General features: G+C 39.4%; 2 protein-coding genes across 3 annotated transcripts; both read right to left on the reverse strand.

The window, feature by feature from the left end:
* Window positions 1–393: 393 nt before the first annotated feature.
* Window positions 394–11,460, reverse strand: tmcc2 (transmembrane and coiled-coil domain family 2). The gene is made up of 5 exons (XM_044123200.1): window positions 11,017–11,460; window positions 5,514–5,906; window positions 4,231–4,859; window positions 3,138–3,273; window positions 394–1,433 (listed from the first exon to the last, which is right to left on the reverse strand). The coding sequence occupies exons 1-5, from the start codon at window positions 11,017–11,019 to the stop codon at window positions 1,134–1,136; spliced, it is 1,461 nt and encodes a 486-aa protein (XP_043979135.1). The 5' UTR covers window positions 11,020–11,460; the 3' UTR covers window positions 394–1,133.
* A 5,518-nt stretch (window positions 11,461–16,978) lies between these two features.
* Window positions 16,979–20,197, reverse strand: cdkn1a (cyclin-dependent kinase inhibitor 1A). 2 transcript variants are annotated; one of them, XM_044123204.1, is made up of 3 exons: window positions 19,972–20,197; window positions 18,881–19,304; window positions 16,979–18,329 (listed from the first exon to the last, which is right to left on the reverse strand). In XM_044123204.1, the coding sequence occupies exons 1-3, from the start codon at window positions 20,053–20,055 to the stop codon at window positions 18,274–18,276; spliced, it is 564 nt and encodes a 187-aa protein (XP_043979139.1). In that variant the 5' UTR covers window positions 20,056–20,197; the 3' UTR covers window positions 16,979–18,273. The 2 variants fall into 2 exon arrangements, with proteins under 2 accessions (XP_043979139.1, XP_043979140.1); XM_044123205.1 differs by lacking the exon at window positions 19,972–20,197 and adding an exon at window positions 19,521–19,623.
* Window positions 20,198–27,606: the final 7,409 nt, after the last annotated feature.

Below are 27,606 nucleotides of genomic sequence, written 5' to 3' on the forward strand. Positions count from 1 at the left end.
GAACTTGCTTTTTTTTTTTTTTTTTTTTTCACTTTTACTGTATTAGTTAATAAAACAAATGTTTTCCACCGGAACAGAAAAGACACGATTTATAAAAACAGGACATGATTTGGGGATTTTAAGATTATTGTCAGTCTGTGATTGGCTTGGTGTCAAAGAAGGATAATCAGAATGATTGTGAAAACTGAAGATTTTGGTCTGTTTCATGTATTTCCAGACTTAGAAGTTTTGCAGGAAAGATGCACATCGTGGGTTTGGTTCAGAGATCCTCTCCATCTGGACTGGGTGAGTGGCTATTTGAGCTTAATAGTAGATTTGTAAAAAAAAAAAAATCCATTAGTTTCAGTTTAAACATCTTCTCTTTGTACAGTAAAAATTGTATCAAGCATATTCTCATATATGAAATCATTTATTTCTTACACAGTTTAATAAAACAGCAACATTTGTTTTTGCAAACTGGATATAAACGTTGACATGCCAGGTAATTTGACACTGTGGGTAGCTGTAGGTCTACACTGTTAGTATTTGTGTACAGAATCAATTATTTCATTCGGTGTTGTAAGCTTTAGCAGGTTCAGCTGCAACCCTCCCACCACCGAAAACAAGCCTAATAGCACTGCAGTAACACCAGCACAGGATGTGAAAGAAAAACACGAGAGTGATTGAGTGGAGAAACGACGTATCTGCACTTTTGTTTCCGACAACAGAAATGGCAGAAAACACATTTATTCGTCATTGATGAGATGCTAACTCATGCCTGCTGGATGCATCTGAGTGCACATGTAAGAACATGCATGAGAGCACGTAACATTCATGGAAAAAAAAACATCTTGGTTTCAAACATATGCTGCAGCTTCAACATGAAGATTTACAGTCAGCGCAAGTTGATCCTTTGTGTCTCTTAAATAGAAAATCTGATTTCTTGCAGGAAACTTTTTTTTTCTTTCTTTCTTTTTGGTGATAGCAATGGGATTAATCGTCTGTCATCCACACCTGAAGATTTGGATGGAGTGAGGTGACGTCTTTATTTAACTGGAGAGCGGTAAAGTTCTACCTCAAATGTACCAAGTCCATTAAGTTTCTCTCAAGCTCCTTCGTGTCTCCTTTCTCTCGTCCTTCCTTTAAATCCAGGTTTAGCTGGGCAACAACCACAACTCCACAAAATCCCACTGCTTCCACAGGATGAACAGCAGCAAGGCCAGCAGGACGGTGGCGGCCACGCGCGCTCGGGTCTTCATCAGAGGGGTGATGAAGTTGGCCAAAGTGGAGACGAAGACCAGGAGCACGGCCATGAGAGCCAGGATGACGTTGATGAGCTTCCCCAGGAGAGCCCGGGCGTTGGCGTTCTCCACTCCCTCCAGCTGAACCACCTGCTGCTGCTGCTGCTGCAGCTCCAGCTTGGTGATGCGGGTCAAGCACGCCTCCACGGCTTCCTGCACACAGGCCCAGAAAACAAGTGGGAACAACGAGGTGAACCAGTCTCACTGTGAATGGTCATTTTTATTTCAAACATTAACTACAAATTTTCCATTTCCATTATTTGTTTTAGCTGTTATGTGGTTGTCTTTTACAGTTTTTACCCCTTATAATGGTTTCTTTTTCCCCTACCCTGTACCTCAACAATTCATTGTTTAATAAATAAAAAAATAAAAAAAGAGACCGCTGGTTAGTTGTAGTTGTCATGCCAGGCCACTAAATTGCGCTGTGGTTTTAGATCGTCATCGAACTCCCACTCGCTTTTGAACGTTAGCTTAGCTGACATATTAGCTTCCACCTCATAGTGAACAGTAACCATTCTTCGTCTCTCATGAACGGAGTGCTCATGTAACACATGTATTAATGATCAGAAATGTGCTAAAGTGAACATGTTAAGTAGCACAATGACATCCACTATTGTTTTTATCTTCCCCGTGCATGCGCAGATTAAATCTTGAAGCCGTTCTTTCTGGGCATGCGCGCTTTCACGTCTCAAAAAAGTTTCATAAAGTGTTGGTTTGAGAGACTCTAATATCAATCGCAACAAAAATGTCACGGTTGCTATGTAAATGGAACCTTAACGTCCTTCCTGTTAAAGGTCATTTATTCGTCAATTTCTAGTCAAATCCATTTAAAGTTGCTGGATCATCAAAAAAGTGCAGCACAGATGGAATGATTCAGATTTTATCTTCAGAGAGAAAGAAGTGAACCAGATGCAGAACTTCCTCCTCACCCAACAAACCATTAAGATAAAACGTTCTGAATTAATTTGCTGACGTTAAAAGTATGCACATTAATCATCCAGATGTCATAATAACGCAACTTGTAAATAAAACAAAACATGCACTTGAATAAATAAATCATAAGGTGCAAAGTTGATTCATTAGTGAAGGTAGCAAATAAGCACAGAAGTAAGTCAGTAAATAAATAAATATACTTACTAATGTTAGCATAAATTATTAAGTGAGGATGCAAGTAAAAACTAAATAAATAAATAGGCTAAGTAACCAAATAGGTGGGTAAATATGTTAATAATTAAATATGTATACAAGTGAGTTACCTGGTAAGAAAGGAAGCAATTAAAGTATGTGTGTAAGAAAATAATTATGTAGGTTGAAAAAGTAAATGAGTAAGTTACAAAGTAATAAGTGAGTAGGTAAGTAAATAAATGTATAGCTACATTAATATAAAAATGAACAATTATAGAAAGTAAACAATTAAATCAGTCAGTAAGTAGATAACTAAATATGTAAAGAGTTTGCATAAATGTAAGTATGTAAGTTAGTGAAATAATACATTTGTAATTGAGTAAGTAATTATATTGTAAGTACCGGTAAACACTGTATGGCTTATGTAAGCTATTAAATGTCTACCAAGAAGAAAGAACGTAAACATGTAAATAAGTGAATAAGTATGAAAGTAAATAAATATTTAAATAGGTAAGAAAAAACGTGAATGAGTTTATGAGTAAAAAATGGTTCTGGTAGAAAGTCAATGCTGAAGTCAATCAGTACATCAATAATTAACTATGCAAGTAGAAAAAGTAAATAGTAGAAAAGTAAATAAGTAAATGAGCAGATAAGAAAGTCAATAATCAAGTTGATTAGTAACTAAAAGAGTAGGAGTGTAAATAAATCTCCAGTACTTGGGTCAGTGTTTACCTGAATGTCTCTGGCTCTCTCGTAGGACTGGTAGGCGACCTTTTCCTCCATGCTGGCGAGTTCCTGTTTGAGGTTGGTCATCTCATTCTGGTGCAGCTCTGTTAGATCATTCAGCTGCTCCTCAAGTCTCTCATACCTGAACATACAACCCAAACCAACCCAGCAGAACCCAACAGAACAGAACAAAACGCTCGATTAAGACATCTACCCACAGCCGGATGTAATGCGTGTGTTGCATTGCTGGTATCCAAATTTTTTTATTTATTTTTTTGATCTCAGAATGACCTTTGACATTTCCTTTTATTACAATGATAGTGAACACTGATGTTTATTTCTATTTTGATCTCCTAATCCCTGCAGTAATAACTCACTGGACAACAGAAGACATATTAATCCTGAGCTGAAAATAGAGCCTTAGCTCGCTCTGCACTGCTCTCACACAGAAACATTCATGTTTAAGTCTCAGAACACGACAGAGTGGCTGGTTTTTAAAAGATGCCCATCTTCTGCAGATAGAAGACGTGATGTTAGTCTTGATATTTGAGGTTTGGTTTCTGATTGGATAATCTGTTTTCTGATAGCTTTGTGAGGAACTACGACAATTGGAATTTAAAAAGCTACATAAATCTGTGATGTTTTGACTAGTCAGAATGTTAAGTCAAGATATGTGAAATAGAAAAGCAGTCTAATTAAAGATATGTCTAATTGATTTGGAGATATCTTAAAATGAATTTTGAAAGTCAAAATTGCAGTTTCAGATGTCTGCGATGTAATTTGCACTAGCCAAATCTATATTTATGTGGCGTCTCGGCCCTCACTCACAAGGCCGTGGTCTCAAAGCCAAAAGAGTAAAGTAAAATACATTTAAGATATTATGGTGTCATTTATATTAATCAGAATGAAATTAGAGATATGTCAGATAAGTATTTTGTATAGCTAAAGCATAATTACAGCTATCTTCATTTGCTATAAATGTGTCAGATATTTGGAATTGAAGTGTGGTGAAGCTGATTTTATGTTAAAACGGCCTGCTGTAGAGGACCGTCCTGCAGAACGGCAGTAGGAACCTGGAGGGGGGTGAGTTTGTATCTACCTGTATCTCTCTTCCTGCAGACACTGCGTCATGTAGGAGTAGTCGCTCTGCAGCTGGCCCTTCATGTCCTCGATGGCGTCCTCCATGTGCGTCTGGCTGGCCTTGATCTCCTGCAGCCCCTCCAGAAGGGAGTCCCATGAGCTGTGCATGTGATGGTGGTGGTGGTGGTGACCGTCCAGTCGGGGGCTCCCCATCGCCGGGGCCAGCATCCCCCCTCCGACCACTCCTCCCGCTCCGGCCCCACCGGAGTTACTGCCCGCTCCGGAGCCCGAGGTCGCACTGGAGCACTCGTCGTCGCTGCCGTACTTGGGGCTGGACACCAAGGTGGCGCTGCCGCTGAGAGCTCGGGGCGTCGGGGCGTCCTCAGAGTGTCCCCCCACTCCGTCCTCCAGCGTGTCCTTCAGGTGAGCAATATTATCCGCACTGCCAAACTTGTTTCTGATCAGGCTTGCGAACTCTCTCGGCTTTGAGACCACGGCCGTGTGAGTGAGGGCCGAGACGCCACCTTTGACCCCCTCGACTACTCCGCCTCCAAACCCGCTTATCCCCGCGCGAACGTTGGCCCTCACGTCCTTTAACCCCTGCTGCATGTCCCGCAGGACATCCTTGGGTTGCCGGGCCGGTCCGTTCTGCAGAGAGGGAAGAGAAGAGAAATCTTTTCTCTGATATCTTGACTCATTACAACACTCAGGTCGAACGTGAGGTTTTAAAGAGGGATAGTAGAGCAGATCTCCCATGCAACCCCGCCTCTCAGCTCCTTCAGACTAGCCAGCAGCAATTAGCGAACACCAGCTGGAACTGTGCATCTACTGAGCTCATTATACGAGCTGCTTCTCGAAATACTGCTGGTAAAAGCTGTTGAGAAACAGAGTGAAGACGTGCTGAAGGCTGAGATTCGGAAAGAGTGGGAGCTTCTTAAAGTGACAGTGCGCTAATTTCGAGGCATTAAATTGCAAAGTCAAAATTCATTCAAGTCATTTTTCATATATACAGCAATTTTATAACAATTTAAAGTAACAAAATTACTTTATTGTTCTACAACATTTAAGTATGTGCCTGGACAATACACAGTACTGCCCCTTGAAATCTTTTTCAAATGGTGTTTTCTTTGGTTTTTATTATCTATTTATATTACTTGACTCACACACAAGTTGTTGTAGGATGTCCTGATTTTTTTTCACAGAATGCATATTTGGATAGATGTGTCCTCATAAAGATTGTCTGAGTGAATGCCAGTCAGGAACTAAAGCGAACAGCGCCACCGTTGGACCGGACCCATGTACCTGCTCGATCTCCTTTAGCTTCTTGTGATAGTGCTCTAGCTTCTTGTGCAGATGCGCGATGGTCTGTGCCGACTTCTGATTCTTCTTCTCGAACACCTGCTTGATCCTGGACGCCTGCTGTTTGTCTGCGTTGTGGGCCAGCTTCAGGTATTCGGCCACGTTGTCGTCGCGCGCCTCCTGCTCCACGCGGATCTGCTCTGTGACCTTCAGGATCTTCTGCTGGAGATGCTCCAGAGCGACGCGCGTCCGCTGGGGCTCGCCGGCGCTCGCGGCCTCTGCGCCCCCTGCCGCCCCGGCCGCCGCCGCCGATCCGTCCGTGCTGATGTTGCTGTCAGAGCCGCCATGGCTGGAGGTGGGGGGTAGACCTAAGGTTGCCACCTCACTCTTGTCCAGCTGTGGGGACAGAAGCAGAGGTTGTAGATTTCAGTTAAATTCTACACTAAAATCTACTGATTTTACGTCAGACATTTCTCCAGCTGATCGCAATGACGCCGCAAACTCCTCATCCCTCTCTATTTGTTGACTTGTACATAAAAGTCATTAAATTTCTGCTCCTCCAGCCAGAATATGTTGGGCTTGAAGAAGCAACGTCTCGTATCCTGCGAAGGAAGACACATTTATTACCGTAGGTGAGATTTCAGATAACTTGACGTCTGCTGTGCTGATCTTATTAGGCCTATTGATTGTCATCACTGGATTTATGGTCACTTTGTTGCACAAGTTCCATAAATCAGCAGAAACTGGCTCCTCTAAAGAGCTGCCAAGCCTTCTGAGAATTAAAATAAATGATAGCCATAAACATAAAGTGGACCCGCTTGAAATTTAATTAAGAAATGACAATTAACCAGAATAATGGAGGTCACGCTGAGGGCTGAGAAACCAAAAAAAAAAAAAAAAAATTTGTTGAAATAGCAAATTCAAAGCCAAAGAAGTCAGTTAATAAGAAATATCTGTGCAGAAATGTGCTGAAATATGATCAAATGGTCATGGAAATGAAGATTACAAATGAACATCCAAACATATCTGTGATATTCTGGAAACGGATTATGGATTTGTACGTTAAATTAAAAAAAAATACAGAAGAAAAATGAAACTACATCATACATTTTGCTTTATGTACGTGGAAAAAAATATTTTACTGCAGCTGAATGAAAAATTTAGAAAGGCACATGTTCAATTTAACTTATAAAGAGGAAGAAGTCAATTGTTGGTGTCACAGTCATTGGGTGCTCACAGTAAAGTAAATCAAAAAGTTCAACAAATGTAACTTTTTGATTTATTTTACTGTTTTAGGTACGTCCAACTTGTAGGAACTTTTAATTAAAAATATGTCTTGCTGTTTCATGGGGGTATAATTATACCGTGACACAAAAATCCATTAGTCTTACCAGCTCTTCAAAATGGGAAAAACACGAACTGATGGGCATGCAAGTCAGGTTGCTGTGTGGATCAGGATGGAGCCATTTTTTAAGATTTCATGTCTTCCTCTCCTCCAGCGAATCAAGTGGCTTCAATTTGATCCGAGTCTATTTTTTATTTTATATTTAAGACTCACAAATCTGTCAAAGGATGTGCAAACACTTTGGGGAAAAAAAAAAAAAAAAAGCAGATAAATCTTCATGTCAGACAAAAACAATCTGACATTTTATGAACAGCAGCTTTCAAACGACGACTTCATTCATTCAGGGTACAAAAAGCTATTGAAAGTATAATCGTCTCCCTGGAAAACCATGAATTAGCCGTGATTCAACCCATCATCATGTTCTGGGTCACGTCCCACACTTCAGTGTGATTACTGCCACATCTATAGAGTTAAGAAAATACTGAAACAGAACCTGCATGACGCCATGAAGTCTAGTGAACGACAAATGGAGGAAACATGGAGTGGCGGTGAAGCTCCCCGGCAGTGACCAAAATCAATCTTGTGTTAAGTGAATTACAGAAAGAGACCGACTGGTAGGCTGAGCAAAAAGAAACACTGCCTCACATTTTCCCAAAGATCTTCTGGTCGTCATTAAGATTTCTTTTGACAATATTTTGGGGCTGATGAGACAAAAAAGGTATTTTAAAGAAGAAAAAGAAAAACAGCATCATACCAGCAGTTTAACTAAAAGGTGTTTTCTAGTGTGCTTGAAATAAGACAAAACTCACAAGTTTTCAGCAAGATATAAGGGATTGTTTTACGTAAATAAAGTCTTTGTATTAATGAAAGAGTCATAGTTCGGCTGAACAGATTATTTCACTGATAAAACATTTCTCCATGTTAAAAGTGAAATAATCTGCCAGTTTTTAGATTATATTTTTCATCAGTGTTAGGTTATTATTGACTTAAAACAAACTATTTCTTTCCCAAAAGCTACTTCTAAGTTAGTTTTGTCTTACTGCAATTATAGCAAGATATTTTCATTAGAAATTAGGACAAAAACATTTGGTAAGATGTTGTGTTTTTGCAGTGTGATGATCTGGACTGTTGCGTGTCTTCAGGACCTGGATGACCTGATCCGGACTGAACAATCCTGAACCAGAATACTACCTGTTCACGGGTTTCTGGTCTGAAGCTCAAGATCAGGAAACAATCTAAAGCCCACCAGAAAGTTCACGTCTGAACGGTACAAATTGCACAAAATGTAGGTTTTGTTGAGACCTAGTCAAAGTCTGTACTACTGAGATTCTGTAGACGGTTTGAAAACCCTCAAATGAGGATGAATTAAAACAATTTTGCAAAACAGAGTAGATTACAAAAAAACAAAAAACAGTGACAAAACCTGTTATTAGGTGTGAAGATAAATAATTTCTCACAGCAGAAATAGCTTAAGAAATGAAAAGCTGTGCCGCAGAAAATCCTGTTTGGACAAAATATCAGTTGCTCTCAAGACAAATTAGCATCCAGAACATCAATAGTGAGTGAATGAATTAAAACACTAACGGGCAGAACTGCACTTTAAAGATTTTCAAGCACGTTGCGTGGAGGGTCATTGATTTTTAAATGAAGTATCCGATTGGGACGTTAATGTTGATACAAAATCTTAAATAACTCCGGACCTGATCAGGACTTATAAGTTAACAGCTGCTCACCTCTGACTGTAGAGTCAGATGAAGAATCAAAAAGTCTGATCCTGTAACGAACCACGCAGGACGAGGAGCAGGGATTATCGCACTGTGAGCAGGATGCAAAAGAAGGTAAATCTGAAAACTGGAGCAAAGACTTGACTCATAAAAGGAAAGCTTTTGTATCAATAATTATTGTATCTTGGAGGTTTTGGACTTTTTTTTTCCTAAATCCACCTGAAAACCCATTAAAACTAAGAGTTAAAAATCTGAATGTTTTACCTTCATCAACAGACTTCAGACGAGCCGTGTTATGCAAGATGACCTGAGAATCCCTGAGAGCTGAAAGCTTTTTGCACGAAAACCGAATCGAGATCCTCTAAATGAAACCTGACGGATTCCAACCTGCCAATAAAATATGTAACAATTCAGCCCAGATATTGAGACGTAGATTTCTTTAGGTCGTTCTGCATGGCAGCAAATCGGAATAAAATGTATTTTTACTTATTTTGTTTGCATTAAAAAAACACAAAGGTTTCATTTATATACCAGAGAAAAAGAAAACAAATAATTATAGTTTTTCTTATTCTCAATTAAAAGCATTGAAATAAAGAAATGCCTCATTGTATAATAATCGTGACTAGGTGAACTAACACCAGGACGAAAGCAACATTTTAAGCTGAGACGACTGGTTTCATTAAGAAAGACTCATTTTTAGGCCAGAGTAAAATCCCTGAGCTCCTGAAGTCAGTTTATTTCTGACCCCTGCTGTGCAGCTATAATTGATTTGGTGGAGGGATCAGGAAGTACACGGAGTGGCTATTATGCATTAATTAGATGAAACTTAACTGGGCTGCTTTCCTGTCAGCACACACTCTGAACCTGAAGCAAAGGTGTGACTATTGTTTTTGAAAAAATGAGCATCAATGGGCATTTAAAACCATGCAGCTGCATGCTGGATAATACTGTGCAGATTAAAGGTGTTCCCCTCCTTACATATTTCATTCTGTTCTTTCATTGTTGTCTCGTATAAATGGTTTGGATCACTGAACAAAGTGTAATATCAGAAAAAGTCATTTGAGTTTTTAAAAGTACAAAATAAAAATGATATCCAAGCAGGTCCTATGCGAATGAAATGGTTATTCGCTTTTAATTAATTATGAATTTACTTTAACAATTAACCGATGTTTTGGTTCAGTTTCACTAGCCACACCCAGTTCTGCAGAATCAAGAAGCCACTTGAACAGAGCCTGTCTGACAACAGAGGTCTTAAAAAGCAACAAATCATTCAGAATCTGAAGAAACACAAGAACAGGTTGGTTGTCAACGTTTCGTTTTTGTTTACTGAGAGCTTCTGCAAACTCGAGAGTAACATTGGCTGTTTCACTCCTAAAGACACCGACTGAACAAATTAAAGTTGTCTTTAAATGTTGACCAATACTGGTGTATGGTATAAGTATGCTGTAATGGTGCTGATTTATGAGGTACATTTATGTTTGTGTTTAAAAGAAATAACTACTGTGAGTCAATTCAGCGCTGTTTCCCTGTATCAGATCGATATCAACCGATGCTAAACTTCAGATATCTTTCAGTATCAGAAGTGAAAATAAAATAGCTTCCCTAGTTAAGAGTGTAGGTTTATGTCACAAAACAGCACTCTGTAGTCGCTTTTTTGTTTTTGTTTTTGTCTGATATTAAAATGCGTGTGGAAGCAGCAGACATTTGTAAGAAAGGTAGATACTGTTTCAGAGCCCTGGATGAGTTCTGGATCATGCAGACATAAACCTAAAAGCATTTCTTATTTAATTTGTGAGGAAATTATCCAAATAAATAACCAACTAATCATCAATCCATGAGGGGATTCCCAGCTCAGGCTTCTACATAGCAGCGATCTGCAGCTCAGTAATCGTGTCACAACACTAATCAGACGCTGCAAACATCTCAGTGCGCCGTTTTGATGTTTCTAATGCCTTTGGTTCATCTATCTGAGCTTCCTGTGCTCTGTGGCTAGAGCGCAGCAAGGGGCAAGTGTTTTCTTTTCCTTGAATCTAGGTTGCAATCTCACAGCAGCACCAGGGAGGAGAATAACAGATGACTGGACTCCCGGGTGATTAATCATGTCCTGAGCTTCACTGAGAGAGTGAGATGCTTCTGCAGCAGCCAAGCTAGAGTAGTAGGAGGTGGAGGGGCTGCCGTCCAGCCGTGCGTATGGGTGTAAACAGACAACAGACTGGAATAAAGCATCTAAAATGTATCTAGAGCGATGGATGGATGGATGGATGGATGGATGGATGGATGCTGCTGGTGATGATGAGGGTTGGGATGGCAGCCGTCTGAAGCATGGAAGAAGACATGAGGGACGGGGCATGCCTGAGCCCTCTGGAGACGCGGCGTGGACACGCGGGGGACGGTGACACACAAGCAGCACAGCAATAAATTAAATCAGAAACATTACCATACTGCTTTAATCCAATGTTTGCAGTGGCATTGCAAGGCTGTCCTCCAGGCCCATCCTCTTCCTCCCTCCTTCCTCTCCCCCCCACCCCCAACTCAAATATAGTATCTTCACCCCCTCTCCCCAGCCGCTTTCAAGCGGACTACCACCTCTCTGGATCCTACAGCTCCATTGTTGCAGCCATCGATATCTGCTGCCACCCTCTCCCTCGCTCTGATCTATTTTCCTCCCTTTCTCTCCCTCAGAGGTTTTCCTCCGCCTCCCTCTGCCTCGCTTCCCTCTGTACCTCCGCTTCGATCCACATGCAAATGCTGTAGCCGTGCTGCCCGGTAATGGATGTGGGAGCTCGGGGACAGATGGATGGAGATAAATCTGGGCGGGGAGGGGGGATGGGAGAGATCAGCGCAGGCGTGCAGGTGCTCCTGTGCGGCGAAGGCCAGAGAGGGGAAGGGAGGGAGCGCACTACAGCGCCTTTAAACCCCCGGTTGAAACACACACACACACACACGCACACACCGACACACAAACAGCCGGACGTGCGGCCAAAGTACACAGCGGTGAGTCCCTTGTCTCCGCTAAAGACTGGAGGATTTGGTGTCACAACAGGAGGCTGTGGGAATGACGCGCAGCTTCGTAATGTTTCACCCGCCCAACTTCTTGAAGTTTCTGTGCAGGTCGGTGTGTCAGCACGGAGGAAAACAGGCTGTCATCACTAACTGGAGAGCATTTCACAGGATCTGAAGCAAAGTAAAACAAGAGTGAATAACAATGAGAAATGTTTTCACGCCCTTTATCAGTTTGTTATGTTAGCAGGGATGTCCACGCTTTTTGTCGTCAAGTAAAAAAAAAAAAACTCGTTTTCGTAACATTTGTTACATTTTCAGCTAGTGCGTTTCGCTTCCACGCTGCACTGTCAAACAAGCAAAACGGCAACAAACTAACTAAGAAACAAACAAACAAAAAAAACTAATTGGGAAACCTCTTCACCCCTTTCGTCTGTGGCGGCGCTGCACCAAGAGCCACTGAAGGAAACGACACAAAAGCCTCCGAAGAAGACATGAGCGTAACTTCCTTCTTCACAGAATGTAAACAAAACTGGAGTGGCGTCAGATTTTAGCGGTTTCAGGATTTCTCTTTTGTCTTTGGTAAAAGATAGCAACGAGTCATTTCTCCCGCTACTACTACATTCCTCGTTTTCTTTAGTTTTATTTACCCAGAATGCCCTGCGCTGTAGTTCACTTCCTGCTTTTGGAGCTGTATGGTCCTCTTGGCGTTTACACAGTATTCAAACCGCATCAGAGTTCCTTTAAATTTATTTTTAGGCGTTATGGTCCGCATAACAGTTCAATTTCTTTTCAGAAATTGAACAGGCGAACTAAAAAGAAATACAAAGAAATGTTGCAAATTTTTAGGTATTGATAGGGGGGGAAAATTAACAAAATTTAGCCAATTCTGAGCAATAAAATCAAGATTTAGGTTGCTCTTTCTTTGACTTGGATAAACTATTTATCCAAGTTTGACCAATTAATCAAAAGCCGAGTGTTTGCAAAGTGAGGTTTTGCTTAAAAATTGTACCTGCAAGAGAATGCAAAAGCCGTGGTTTGTTAAAAACAAACAGCTGGTGTTGTTTTTAATATTTTCTATTGTAATAAAATTTTTATTTCTCTGTGGCAGTTTTGACCTAATTAGAAACAAAATATATATATAATCTACATCAACCACCTGTACTGGGGGAGCAGATTGGTGTCATTATGAAACTGAAGTCAGAGGCCAAAAACAGTCAATCCAGGGGCATCAAATGGCCCCTGGACCGCACTTTGGACACCAATGTATCATAGTCAGAAGCATCCATGTGTTTTCTGGGATTTTGTGTGAAAGACCAATATAAAGTAGAATAATTGTAAGATGGAAAGAAAATTAATCTTTGAATAAAAATCTGAGATGTGTGGCAGGCTTAGCTATTTGTCCCTCTTTACTCTGAAACCTCTAAATAAAAACCAGTGCCTCAAAATGTCTTTCGAATTCACCTAAATCAGTCAGTCTGTGTGTAATTTAATCCCTGAAGGCCTCAGCGGTTTCTTGGAGAATATTAGAGAAGAAACAGCATCATAAAACAATACAGCAGAAACATCAGAGATGAAGTGCAGAAGTTTAAAGCAGATTTAGGTTATAAAACAACATCCTCTTAATCCAAAATCTAAAATAGGAAGGCGTAGGGAGCAGCTTGAATACGTCCAAATATTATACAGTGTCATACTATACAATTTATTTTTTCCATTTTAAAGTTAATAACATATTTGTATTTCTTTATTGACATTTTGTGCATGTCTTCCAAACTGAGCGCAGTGTGGCTCAGATGCAATACGGAGGTCACCAGTAGAGGGAGCTTCGAGGCCATTTTTATTAGATAAGTTGCATCTTCAAGGGCCTTCAGGGTTTTTCGTTTATCGTAAAGGATTAGTTCAGATTTTTTTTTTAAGTTGGGTTCTGTTAAGCGGTTATGAGCTTTCAATATCTTTCCTGCAGCCGATATTTATCTTTGCATTTTCTCTTTTGGTGAAACAGAAATTTGTTGGTCAGTAAACGGTAAACTGAAGAGGAGCCGAGAAAACTAAATTCTATCAATTTTTAAACATGTCAAAGTAATTTTTAAAACTATTTCAGCTTCTTTTTGCATGCCTGTTGACATGGAAGCCAGTAGTTACAGTGAAGGCAATGGATCAGTTTCCATTTATTGTCAACTGAATATGGGTTAAGAAATCAAATGTAAATTATTTTTTTGAAAGCCCTGGATGTGCACTCATGCTTATAAACTCAAACCACAGAGTTTGAAAATCCTCGCTGCTTGGGAACTTCTTCTGAAAATGATTATCAGCTCTACCGGCAGCAGATTCTGCATAATTTGTTTCTTTGAATATTTCAAGTAACACTATTGCTTCCTTTTACAATTGGTAGTAATTAATTTGTGCATCAGATCCCTTTTTTCTCCTAGAGACAAGATTCTCACTGCTCTGAGTTCTTTAAAAGGACAGAAACTGTCAAATCAATTCCATAGTAAGCTGTTATTAGATATATTTAAATTACTCCAGCCTCCTACACCAACAACTGTTAAAAATAATATTAAAAGTCCTGTTGAGCTCTGTCTAGTGGGGCTCAAAGTTGAGACTGTACTGTGGGTCCTGACCTTGATCTGATTGATAAGCAAGTAAATAAATAAATGATTGAAACGGGTATAATAAAAATGTATTTATGAGTTTGATTCTTGAGTTCTGCATGCAGACAAATAAAAAAACATGTTCTGAACAGATTCTGTGGATTTTTAAATCTAATCTCAACAAAAACACTACTAGATTAAAATTATACTCATATCCTGAATAATGTTTAAGTTAACAAATGTTTTTTTTCTTGCATATTTCCTTAGGGATGTGATTCTATTTTATTTTTAATATACATTTTTACTGTAAATTACATTACTTTTAGCTACATATTGAAGTCTGTTATTTGTGATAGGTCATAAATATGTTAATTCTTTAAAATTTCTTCTGTCAGCCTGCTGGGATCTACACATCAGGATTAGCCTCTTTGGCTAAATCTGGCATATTTATATGGCATATTCATGTGAATTAATACTGATTGTCCCCTGTATAAAATAAAATTAATTCAGAATCCAACAGATTCAACACTACCATTTATTAGAAATCAAGGTAAAATGGTAAAACTGTGGGTGTAAACCTGAGAAACCTCCATAATTCAAGAACTTGTGGAACCAGCTTTCGCAACAGTAACTTAAATTTGTCTCTTTTTTTCCTCAAACCTTTTTGAGCCTCTAATATTTCAGCTCCCTGCTCTTCACAACTTTGCTCCAGATCAATATGTCTGGGCTGATTGCCTCACATTTAACATCACGATACTCACGGCTCAAAGTTGACTCATGACAGCAAGGGTCAGAGGTCGTGTGACTGCAGATCATCAGCCCTCCCTGACGCTTGTGTTTGGCTTTCAAATGTTGCTGTGAAGGACTTCAAACCTGGTTCACTGAGATGCAGCTACTTTGCTGCTCGTTGCTCAGTCTCAGCTTTAGGTGAATTTGGAAACGCTCCCAAATGTCTTCTTGCTGTAAAACTTCATTCTCGCTGCAGCAGGACGGACTTCAAGTAGTCTAGCGATGGCTTTGTGTTTGTTTTTATATGGTGTTTGTTCATCACTTTGGTCAGTTTTAAAAGTTACAGTTGCTGATGTCAGAAACTCCTAATGTGGTCAGATCTGCTCATGGCCATTTAATAGGGTGGATTAAAAAGCGTTTTTTAGTTATTGAATGAAATAAATGTGAAATCTGCTTTTTCACACTTTGAGGAACTCGATTAGGAACTTGTTTAAACCCAGATACTTTATAAAATGTGCTGATGCTTAAAATCCAGTTGGGAAACTTTCTTTTTGCTATGACTGGAGATTTAACCTTCAAATGTAGATATCACATTCAGCTTTACATGTCACAACCTAGCGGTTATAAATGATGGAAATGTGCTTTTCTTCTGGCAAAGACTGCTCACAGTGTTCTGAACTGTAAAAAGGCCCTCTGGCTGTTCTGTATCTTTCAGCCGGTGAAATATGAAGGTCACAAGGTTATTTTGTGGGGTGAATGCTCTGAGGTTTGCCTGAAGCAACAATCTGACTGATGAGCCGTTTTACTGCATCAGTCAGAGGATAGATGTGACAAGCAGAAACAGATCAATCACCACATTGTTTTTCCAGAGGGAGGCTGCGGTCTTTTCTGCTAAATCTAGGTGATGACACTTTTGTTCGACAGCCAGCACGGGTCATATTGAACATTTTGACGTTTTGCTCCATGTAAAAGGAAACTGAAGGCCTCAATGCTTTAGCTATCGTGGTCCTCCCAACTTTAAATTAAAAATTCCTACAAGAAACTCAATACTGCATGACACTATAGTACCTTTGTGAATAAATATATACCCGAGAGCTCCTGCTAAGCTGTAATCCCACACAGCTGAGGATGGCAAATGTAGCTAAGTCCAAACCAATGCCATCCACTCACTGGGCTTTGATTTAAAATTTATTTTTACTTGGACGTTTAGTCATGTTACAAACTCAAACTTCAGTTGATTTCACTGTATTTTTGGTGCATAATTGTAAAGTGGAGGAAGTTGGCACATAAAAATCTGAAACCTTCTTACTGTTCTTGGTTAAAAACAAAACGGAGTAAGTTCAGTCAGGTGGGATGGAGAGTTTCTGTGGACAGGAGTTTGTAAATCCTGCCACAATTTTTTGTTACTCGTGTGGAAAGGGCTGAAACCATTAATTGGGTTAATTGCGATTAACCAGTTATTGAATAATCGACTAATTTAGTAATGGATTAATCAACTGGAATACGGTGGCTCTGAAAAGGCCATCTGGGTGAAATAACACCGCAGCAGAGCAAAACTGGACAAAAATATGTGCATTTAGCATTTAAAATGAAAAACCTTTTTTATCCTTTGCTTCAAATGATCAGGCAAAAAAAAACAACACTAACAGAATGCTGTTATGGCATTTAGTCAATGAAATATTTTCTTATATAAAAAAGGACATGGATGTTTGCTGATTTGTACTTTTAAATATTGAATAAAATAAGCTAGAGTTGTTAAATAAAACCTCTGCAGAATCCGCCATAATAACTGATCACTAAAATAATTGTTAGCTGCAGCCACAAAAGTTAATTTATTTAGGAATATTAAAGGAGAGGAACTATAATTGCATGCCACACTTCTCAGATATTTTGTTTATCGATGAAAACTATGTTGTTTTCTTTCTATTCACACTCTTCGGTCCAGTAGATAAAGTTCTATGAAAACACCATGAACTCTGTGATGATAATGGGTCAAACTGAACCAAAGGACTTTTGGAAGGTGTTGTAAATTAACAAAAAAAAAAAAAAAAATCTGAGTAAAAGTAAAGACGAAGCCACTCAAATACATTTGAAACATTTATTCAGGTTAGAAAATATCATAATTAGACAATCTAAATAGACACTTGGAACATAATCTTTCAATAAATAAAGGAATAGACATTTTTTGCAGCTTTTCTTTAACAGAAACAATATATTTGGAAGGTTTGTGCACAAGCGTCTACTAACAGAAGTGCATTCATTGTGTGCGGCAGTTCTCAGCCTCGGATTTGCAGCGATGGACATTTCAAAGCTGTCAGTATGTAAAGGATTAGAATTACAGGCCCTCGTCTGCGACCCATTCAGATTATCCATAGCAGCAGGGTTTGCCAGAACAGAGATAAGTGTCAAGAAAAAAAAAAGAAAAAAAAAAAAAAAGGAACATGCTTTGTTTGATAAAATGTGCTTTAGCTTGGCAAACAATACATTTGTGCTCAGGAACACTTTCTTCTGATTGTCGTTTATGGAGCTTAAAAATACCGAGAGGCACAGTAAAGGCTCTGGATGTGCAATACTGCAGTGCTTTTAATTTAATGCTACTATGCTAAATAAAACTTTATCTCTCAATCTGAGTTAGATTACAACATCTATCCTATAAACAAGAGTTAGAGGCTAATAACTCTGTTTTATTGTCTGGGTTGATTTTTTTTTTTTAAATGACAACTTTTACATACAGTAGATTGGATGGAAAAAAAAATAACAGGGTGGCACTTCTGTCATTTAGCATCTAAGCAAAGCTTCTGCATGTTCAAGATATCAGAGCTCCTCGAGTGTTTTCATACAAAGTACAAGAAGTAGAAAACACAGTAAAAAAACAAAACAAACAACAACAGTGCATTTGAACAAAGGAGACCAAGTGCTTCTTCCTGCGAACCGAACAGCCTCAGCGACATCTCAAATCGCTCCATCCAGGTTTTCATGTTTCCTCAGAGAGGTAGAGTTACCGTGAAGCTGAGGTTTTTGAAAGAGCCGTGGGATGGACGACCGCAGCAAATGTCAGTCAGCACTTTGGCGAGCCCTTGATCCAAATGAGTATAAATCCACTGATTCCAGGGATTACTGTTAATCTTTTCTGCTCAAATGCCCCCATCTTACCACCGGCGGGGGGAAAAAACAAGCCAGCTCCCTCCTTTACAGTACCCTAATTACCGTACACTGTAGCATTGACGAGCAGCTGAGGTCCTCTCTGGGGTTTTTTTTGTTTATATGATTCATGGTTGTAGTCTGTGTGGCCATATGCCAGTGGAACATATGATTCCTGAGTCAGGTGCTGGCTGAGTGGTTTCCCGGGAGCTTGGGCGGCGATTCTGTGAATATCACTCCCCGGATTTCCTCGGCTTCCACACAACTCGTCTCTTGGCCTGATAGAAATCTGTTGGGACAAAAAGGACTGTATTTATCTCTCACTAAACCAGAGCTGGGAAATCAATCAATAACAATCTACATCAATAGATAGTAATACATCTGATATACATGGAATATTCACTGAACTGCGGCCAGAGCCAAACAGCATTCTGGGAGATGTAGGCAGAGGAAAAACTAGCCACTCAACCTCTCAAGGACAGCCAAGTAAGATCGGTTGCATCAACTAACTCACTAGCTCTTTGGTTACCTAGCAACCACCTGGTGATTAACTTGTGGTTACCTAGCAACAACCTGCTGAGTAACTTGCGCAGCAGTAGTTTATCCTTCATAGCTGCTTAAAAATAAAAGTCACAGTATGGAGTGAAAACTGGATAAAACATAAAACGTAACAACACCAGTTTGGCAGCAATTTAGATATTTAAAACAAAAAAAACACTAATCAATAATTATCTTTATCTACTGATATAAAACATTTATAGTGTGCTAAGTTTTTCAGCCATGTCACCCAGGCCTACACCAACAACTATTAATTCTCTGCACTGATAGATAAGGACCAACCTGTAATGTTCGTCTGTCTCCTCTTCTGCGCAGCTTTGTCTCCCTTCTCGGGCGTTTTCTTCAGGTCCTCCAGTTTCCACTTCCCTGGCGTCTGAGGGATGTTCTCCTTCTCCACCCTTTCTAGTTGGGTCGGAACAGCCCCTCCTGCCAGCCCCAGGCCCTCCGCCAGCACGCAGGACCTGTAGAGAAGTGGCACCCTGGTTTCTGGGATGCCCTCCCACTTGAAGTCGCTGCTCTCCAGAGGCTTGTTCGACTTGAAGTCAAAGCCCCATCGTTTGGACGCTTCGTCCAGGTCCTTGCGCAGCGCTGCCTGGTACTCCATCTGCAACTGGTCTCGGTCCACAGGGCCGAACAGGTTCCTGCGGGCCCGTCTGTTCCCCCCCAAGGAGCTCAGCATCGGCTTGTGAGGAGCCATGATTCTGCACTGAAAATAAAACATAACAGGTCTCCGGTTAATTTTAAAAGCCACTGTCTCAAAGAAAGATGCAACTACTTGGACAGTTTCTTGAAAAACCTCTTTAAAGACGAACTCAGCTTGCATCAGCTTTTTTAATGTAAAGTTGAGTCCCTACACGAACAACCAATAAAAGAAAATTTAAGTAATAGAGTCCACAAACACAAAACGAGAGCCCAGACTCACCATCTTCCTGCCTTGTCTAACAACTCCTGTGTGAAGAAGCAGCCTGACGGTAGCGCTGCTTTTAACAAGGCAGGCAGCCGTCAGTGACTCACCACCCCCACCTCTCTCTAGCTCGGTACATGCCTGGACATAATCTGGTGGACATGTAGGAACAAATCCACTGTGGTGTTTCAGCCGGCCACAAGGTGGCACTGTAACGCCTTCCTGAGGACTCTGGCGCTTCCTTATGTGGGGGGGTCAAACCTGTGCAAACCTGTGTTTTTGAGGATCTGCACAATGACTGATATAAATGTCTCCACACTAATCAAGTCAAGAGCAAACAAGTTCCTAACAGCTCATACTATTTTTGCTTTCCAATACATTCAAAAGAAATCTTCCAATTATGACAAAAACTGAAATAAAAGTGACTCCGAACATTTAAATAAAAGTTCCTCTGTTTTGGGAGGAGTACCTCTTCTATATTTGGTGAAGTACACTGCTGAAGGAGAATGAATGAACGCCACTGTCTCCACGCTATCCCGGCACTGGACGTCATACTGGGAGGAGACGCTCAAACCCAGAAGTGGAATGATTCAAGCAGTGGCGGGAAGCAGGAGAGGAACCCTGCCCATTTTCTATCTCCTGCCCTGCTCCACGTGAGTTTGCAGCTCGTGTCCAGCCGTCAAATCTGGGCTGTCACTTTCTGCAGGGCAGGAGGACCCACACAACTCTGGCACGTGTGTGAAAATAACCCAACAACAAGTCCAGGTGACCTCTGAACTTGTAGATGGAAAGGCTGACTGAGAAAACTAGATTTCTATCAGCTAATCACAATAGAAAAGATGAATCCTTGAATGAATGGGACAAGTGATTCAAAGCTTATATGGTTTTAAAAAAAGATAAATTAGGCTACTTTTAGAAACTGAAATCTCATACAGAGCTCCGTTTTGTGTTTTCTCCAGTCTGATAAAAAGTTATTTTTACTTACATATTGATTCAAATGAAGTCCAATTCTTATTCAGTGGTATCAAGTGAGTTAGTCTGTCAGTCCACCTCTTTGTCGTCTTCACTCAGTTCCGCAACAATGATGATGAAGTTGGTTTGGTTCTCCAATCCACACCCTCCACAAATCACACGTAAACGCTACCGTCTCCTGCGAGTTTTTCCCACAGCCATGCACACGGACTAAACTTATTAACTGCCGTGGAGTGGAAAGACCCTCCTCCAGAAGGGGCGGGGTCGGCTGTGCCCGCACACGTGGCTACGGTCCAGTAAAAACACGGGTTACACGTGAATGTTTGGCTCTGAAGGTGGTTGGAAATTCCTGCTCGCGACGTCTGGATCCCGCACCAGCTCCTTCCCAGCTCCTCCACCCCGCGACTGAGCCCAGTGTCCTGGATACACACACACACACAGAGACAGACAGACACTCCGGGTTTATTTCTCTTTCTATAATATTCTTGGTTTTTTCTTTATGTTTCATTTACGTGAAAGAATAACTATATCTTATCGAGGGGCTTTAGAAACTTCACTGTCCGCAGTGTCTTGCAGAAGTATTTATTCCTCCTAATCTTTTTGTATGACTTTACAGCCATAAATTTCAAATGATTTTTTTGGGTTCTAGACAAAGTAGTGCAAATATATTATAAGACGCAGGCAAAACTTTAGCTTCCTGTTCCTGCTGAAGAATTAAAAACAAATACAAACATTAAGTGTTCACAGTGTTCTGCATGTAGTCCAGAATGATAATTTTTTAAAAATTTGTAGGAAATGCATAATTTGATATCAATCCGATACTAAAACCTGTACTGCTGATACAAATACTGATATTGAGTTTGGTATATCACCAAACGTCTGACCTTTCTGTTCCTTGTGGTTTTTCCTTTTAATTATTTTTGCTCTAATCTACAACAGAATTGAAATAAAGCTTATACATGCCTACAAAATACTTTAATGACATATTTTTATTTTCCCGCCAGGGGTCTTTTGTGGGCTCTAGTGTCCCTTATTTGAAAGTAGGCTGATAGAGAGGGGGGAAGACATGCGGCAAGCGTCAGCCGGGTCCGGGAATCGCGCCTGCGACTGCTGCGTCGAGGACTGAGGGCCTCCAGGTGTGGGTCGTGCTATCCTCTACGCCACCACAGCACGCCCACTTTAATGACATATTAATATAATTTGCCTGCACTTTTCTTAAATAAAGTGCAAAACAAAAAGATCACTGGAGAGCAAATTGAAACAAAATCTCTTTTGAGGTAGAGATGAGACTATAATACAAAAATAAAACTGAATTTCAAGAGTGAATCTGAAGCTAAGGTATTTGTCTTACCTTGCTAGTATCAATTCAGTTCTGTTACCAACTTGGTATATTTTGACCAATCTGCCTATTTCCACTGGCAAGATCACCGTCTCCCATGTGCTCTCTACACGACTGGTGTCAAAATGCAAACTGGGCTTCTTATGGATTTGTGTTTTTCAACAAAGGATTTCTTTTTGTCACTTTTCCACGTCAGATTTGTTAAGTACAAGACTAATAGTTATACTTCAGTCCTACCTGAGCTGTGGATCCCTGCAGCTACTTCAGAGTTATAAGCTTTTACCCAAGTAACTGTTAATGGCTCCATTGAACTGCTACTTTTCTGACTTCCCATATCAGCTAGCTGTGCTGCAGTGCTGACTGTAACAAAAGGTGGTGTGGAGAATTATCCATGCTAAGTTCTTGATGTATTAGGTTGAAGAAGAGTCAGTGAGTTGAATTTCTGAATTCCATTTATTGATGCCAAAATACAGCTGGTCCATAGTTCATGCTATCCTTACGGGCTAGCAGAACAAAATGGCATCCAAGAATATTACCACGTAGTCATACTTTTGATGCACAAGGTAAACTCTGGGTGAATGTATGTTCTGTTTAAAATGTTTATAAGGTGAAACATACAGTAAATATTACAAATAACAGCTATAGAAAGAACAGTATAGCACATGTCAGACTGTTATTCTGCACAATAAATAACAATTAACCTGCAGCTCTCCAACTAATCTTCTTACAATAATGCATTGCTCAGGGCTTGTGGTAATTTTATCACAAACAAGAATAAAAATCTGGAACAAACTTGTCTTATACACTTGTCTCCAATTGTAAACAAAGTGTTTCTCCTCCCAGTTTTAGTGTTGAGTCCTGGTCGGCTTATTCCCGCAGTGAGTCACGCTCCAAACTCCCCGTGCTTTCCAGCGCAGCCGCGTCACCATTCAGCCCAGTTCACAGCACATCGACAATAAAAATCAATGCTGTGGATGCAGTTTTTGGAGGCCTGAATTCTCTCAGACAACAGAGGAACCTTTGTTCATCAGTGACAAGAAATACTTGGAAGCTCTTCACATAAACTATGCAAAATGCACAGTAGAGCTATATTCAGTGGAGATATGAGCTGGAATTCATGACTCAAAGCATTCTTCTAAATTTGGACCGCTGAGCGAACACTTTCTTATCTTTCAGCTGAATTCAGCTACAAAGTGTGGAGAGAATGCAATCTCCAGATAAATTGTTCCTACATTACGTCCAATATATCATTTATGCTTTCATCCATTGGGAAAATGCTTGGCAGATACAACATGTCTGCAGAAACTTTGTGTGAACATTCAGTTTATGATTTACCCAAAGCGTTAGGCAATCAAACCTTTCACTGTAATTGCTATGTAGTCCCAGTGAGATGATCTTGGTAGCTTACAGCTAAAATGAGGATAAAGGTTTGTATTCTAATTACAATTAAATTAAGTTTATGATCAGGAATTTCACCCAGATTCACTTTGCTGTCATGTTATAACACAGATAGCAATTTATGAATTTAGGATTTTATGTAGATGATAAAGTTGTTTTTGTTTTTTTGTTTTGGTTTCATTCCCAATTTTGTCTATTTTCCAGTCCATTCGCTGGTAATTTCTGTCAACCTGACTGTATTTCAGTGTATCTTATGCAAATACAAGGTTGGATTTAATTTCACTTGTTTGTAACTGTTTATCAAACAAAACTGCAGATTACATTTGTGCAAGAAAACAAATCCTGGAGTGTTGCAATGTTTGTTTTCCCTCCCTTAAAACGTGGCACCTCAGTATCTGCCATTGTGACTATTTTAGACAAATTATCCAAAATCAGATGAATCAGTCTCTTAATGACTTCACAGCTAATTTTATTGATGATACCACATTTTCAAGGAATGAATCAATCAGCTCTGGTGTTTTTAAGAAAAGATATTGTTTTGTTGTTTGAGTGGGAGTTTAACTGGAAGCAGGATGATGATTCAGGATATTGTGTTGCCCGAGTTATTTTTGCCTTGAGGAGCAGCACTCCTCCACACCTGCAGCTATCCTCACAAATTCCAGTCAAACTATTGCAGCTTCTCTCAAATAGTTTGACTGGCCCAAGTGTTTGGGGAAGGGCAGTTTCTCTATTTAGGTTAATGCTCTGCAAACTGACCCTAAATTTAAATGATACAATGTAACATTGCAAATACATATCTTGGGGGGAAAAAACAAGCCATATAGTTTATTTACAGCTTTCACTTTCGAAACAACCACAATCTCAAATGTTTTTGCATTAATAAACATTGGAAAATATCTGTTATGTTCTGTTATTCCATGAAAGGGACAGAAGGGGGAGCTCTGAATATGTATGTGACAAAATATGCTGTATGTGGAGAAGAAGAGGAGAACGCCAGAGAGTAAAGAGAGAACTGAAGCTGAACTACGTCTGACACTGCTTATTTTCCACCATTTCAATATAGCAACACCACAACAATGTCCAATTTTTTTTGTTGGTTCACGATTAGGTAATGCGCGTTACTGAAGTGGAAAACAAATAAAAAATGGGATAGAATTGGTTTTGGGTTGGCTCCCAAAACCAATTCTGCCACAGGGCCCAATTGAGCTGGAAATAAACTTGCCTTATCTTACTATAACTATGATTTTTTTGCTATAGTTATTATTTATAGTTATATAGACTATATTATAATACAGTATAATGTAGTTATACTGTATACTAATTATACTTATACTGTCATAATACAGTATAATGTAATTATACTGTATTATAATTATACTGAATTTATAAATTAATATAATTTATAAATACAAACTATTTAAAGTAGATTAATAATGCTTTCTTTAAAGATAATAAATTTACTGCTTAAATATTAAAGCGTATCCAAATTACTTCCACGTCTATTAATACTTTACCCTTAATTTTTTATATGTTTACCAATTAGGGTGACAAAGACGGAGTCTAGAATATTCTCAAGCAGAATAAGGTGACCAACCCACTGGGAACTCCTGGGCAACAAATCCACAGCAAACGAGTTACATAACAGTGGGTGGAAATATTGCGGGGGTTTCTCAGTGGACTCCCGCGGACTTTTGCACTGCGTGACCCGTCTCCGTGGACACCAGGTGAGTAATCGCCCCGTTTATGTCACATGGGCTGGTGGAAAAGCGCGCGCACATTTAAGAATGCCTCGTTCGTCTCTGTCTGCTGGTGCACGTGAGCCGACACGTTACAGAGAAACGGCTGGATCAGTCAAATCAAACACATTTTCATTTGTATAGCACCAAATTATTTCAGTGTGTAAAGATGTTAAAGATTGTTACATTTTAAGAAGTAATAATAGAGCAAAGAAACATTTTAACAGTTTGTTAATGGTTTTATTAGTACATCCTGCCACAACCAGCTCTTTGAAGGCATTCAAGATGGTGATCCTGAAGGTAACACTTTATTTGAAGGGGTATCCATACGACTGACATAATACCGTCATAAACATGACATAACACCTGATCATGAAGAAGTCTTTGCGAATGTTTGCGACTGTTGTCATGAAGTGTCATTCGGAAAATAATGACACTTTTAAAAGTTGACAATTTTACTGAACTTTTGATACAAGTTTTAATGCAGCATAAAACTTAAAAGTGTCATTATTTACAAAATAATTCAAAGTTTACACTTCTAGAGCAACTTTGCACTATAAGTGTCATTATTTACCGAATGACACTTCATGACAACAGTCATGAACATTCATAAAGACTCCTTTATGAGCATAACAGTGGCGTTATGTCATGTTTGTGATGGTGTCATATCAGTCTTATACACACTCTGTCAAATAAAGTGTTACCAAAAAATGCATTAACAAAGCTGGGTGTTCACAGAATGTTGTATCCTATCATATTTATGGAGAATTTAGTGGAATAAAAACATATGGTCAGTTTCAAAAGCAATAATTGCCTTTCTTTTTTTAAATAATTATATTTATTGGTTTTTAACGTTTTGACAAACAAACAAATACAATACAAGACAAGAACAAGAGAACAATCAACAATAAAAAAAAAAAAGCTAAATTATTCTTTATTTTATACGTTTTTCCCCAGCTGACATAATTTTCAGGAATCAAATCAGATTTGGTATAAGACTAGTCCTTGCACTGTACTTTATTACTCTTACTTTACTACATTTTGTCATGAGGTTAGTCATCATGACCCACATCAAGGACTCCTTCGACGTCACTGTGGGCCCACATCAGTACACCTACAGGACGGACCGCTCCACTGATGACGCCATCTCATTGGTGGTCAACACACCCTCACCCACAGGGGGAGCAGAAATGCTTACATCCATCTGCGCTCTGTGGATTTCTCCTCTGCCTTCAATACCGTCATCCTACTGACACGGGTGCAGAAACTGTCCTCTATTAGTCCTGGACTTCCTGACCAACACAGAGACCTCAAACAAACATCATAACCCTCGACCTGCTCACCCCGGGGCCCATCACAAACATTCTGTTTTCAGTAACCATACAATTGCTCAAATTTAAATTACGAAAATAAATTTGCTTAATGGAAGCAGACCAATTTTGCAAATAAAATAAAATAAAATAAAATCTTTATAAATAATCTTTTAAAAAGTTATTGCGCTAGGATCAGGTGGTTTTTAAATAGTATCAAGTATTTCGCAAAAGTGTAATGGATAAACCTTTTCCGCATTGTACGTGTCACGTAATCCACAGCCGGATGTTACTACTGACGAAAACCACAAAGACAACAACAGGCAGTAGTAGGAGGATGATAGTTTGCTTTTGTTTTTTTGTGGGCAATATGGAATTGGCTCTTCTGTAAAATCAAGTTCCCGAAAAGGCTGCATACTTAGTCACTCCCAGAGGTTTGTCGCTCAAAATGAACAAGATGCGGATGTCTCCTATGATCCCTAAATTATGAAAATACCTCGTATAGCTGTACATATTTGTTGCTGCCATGACACTTAATGTCTTATCCCATCAAAAAGCGTATTCTTTTGTGATTTGAATTAAATTTCTTATTTAATGGAAACACTGCAATTGTGAAATTGTGTTTTTCAGACATTAGCAGAACATAGATGAATATTTGCAAACATTGGTAATGGAAAGTTTCCATTAAATTCAGAATATACAGATCTGCTCACATTTCTGTTTGTTTTCTGCTAATGTCTCCCAGAAAAACAGAAAAAAAATTGGATGGATAGCATTTATTTATAACATCACCTCATATTACATCATTTGTTAGATTCAAATTCTCCTTCCAACCTTGACTCCAGAAGCTCACGGTGGAAGAATAATTCAATAAAGGCTTTTCCTACTGATACATTGATGAGGAAATTGACGCATGTGATTCATATCATGCTCCGATGGCGCTCTCTTGCGGTAGGAATGAGAATGAGCTAAAGTATTGCCTCGTTCATTTTAAGAGTTCAAAATGTCTTCAGAAAAGTGATTAATTCAGAGCACGACTCAATGTGGTATAGAGAAAAACACGCTTGTGAACAGAAATGATTTACAATATGAACAGACCTGGTGGTAAGAAACTATTAATTCTTGATTTTAGTCATGCCTTAAATGTGTTTAACATTAACCAATATCTCCGTTATTCTAGCTTTGCATTGGCTGTTCAGACTAAAAATGCTTCAGGATGTTTGTCCCACTAAAACAGAGGTAGATAGAGCTGAGAAATGTTTGAGCTTCCCCAGTCATATGGATGTGTACTTTTGTTGATTAAGAGTATGTATTTGTATCAAAAAGGTAAATAAATCCAAATTGACAAG

This window comes from Gambusia affinis, linkage group LG07 (assembly GCF_019740435.1).
Source record: "Gambusia affinis linkage group LG07, SWU_Gaff_1.0, whole genome shotgun sequence".
Taxonomy (NCBI): domain Eukaryota; kingdom Metazoa; phylum Chordata; class Actinopteri; order Cyprinodontiformes; family Poeciliidae; genus Gambusia; species Gambusia affinis.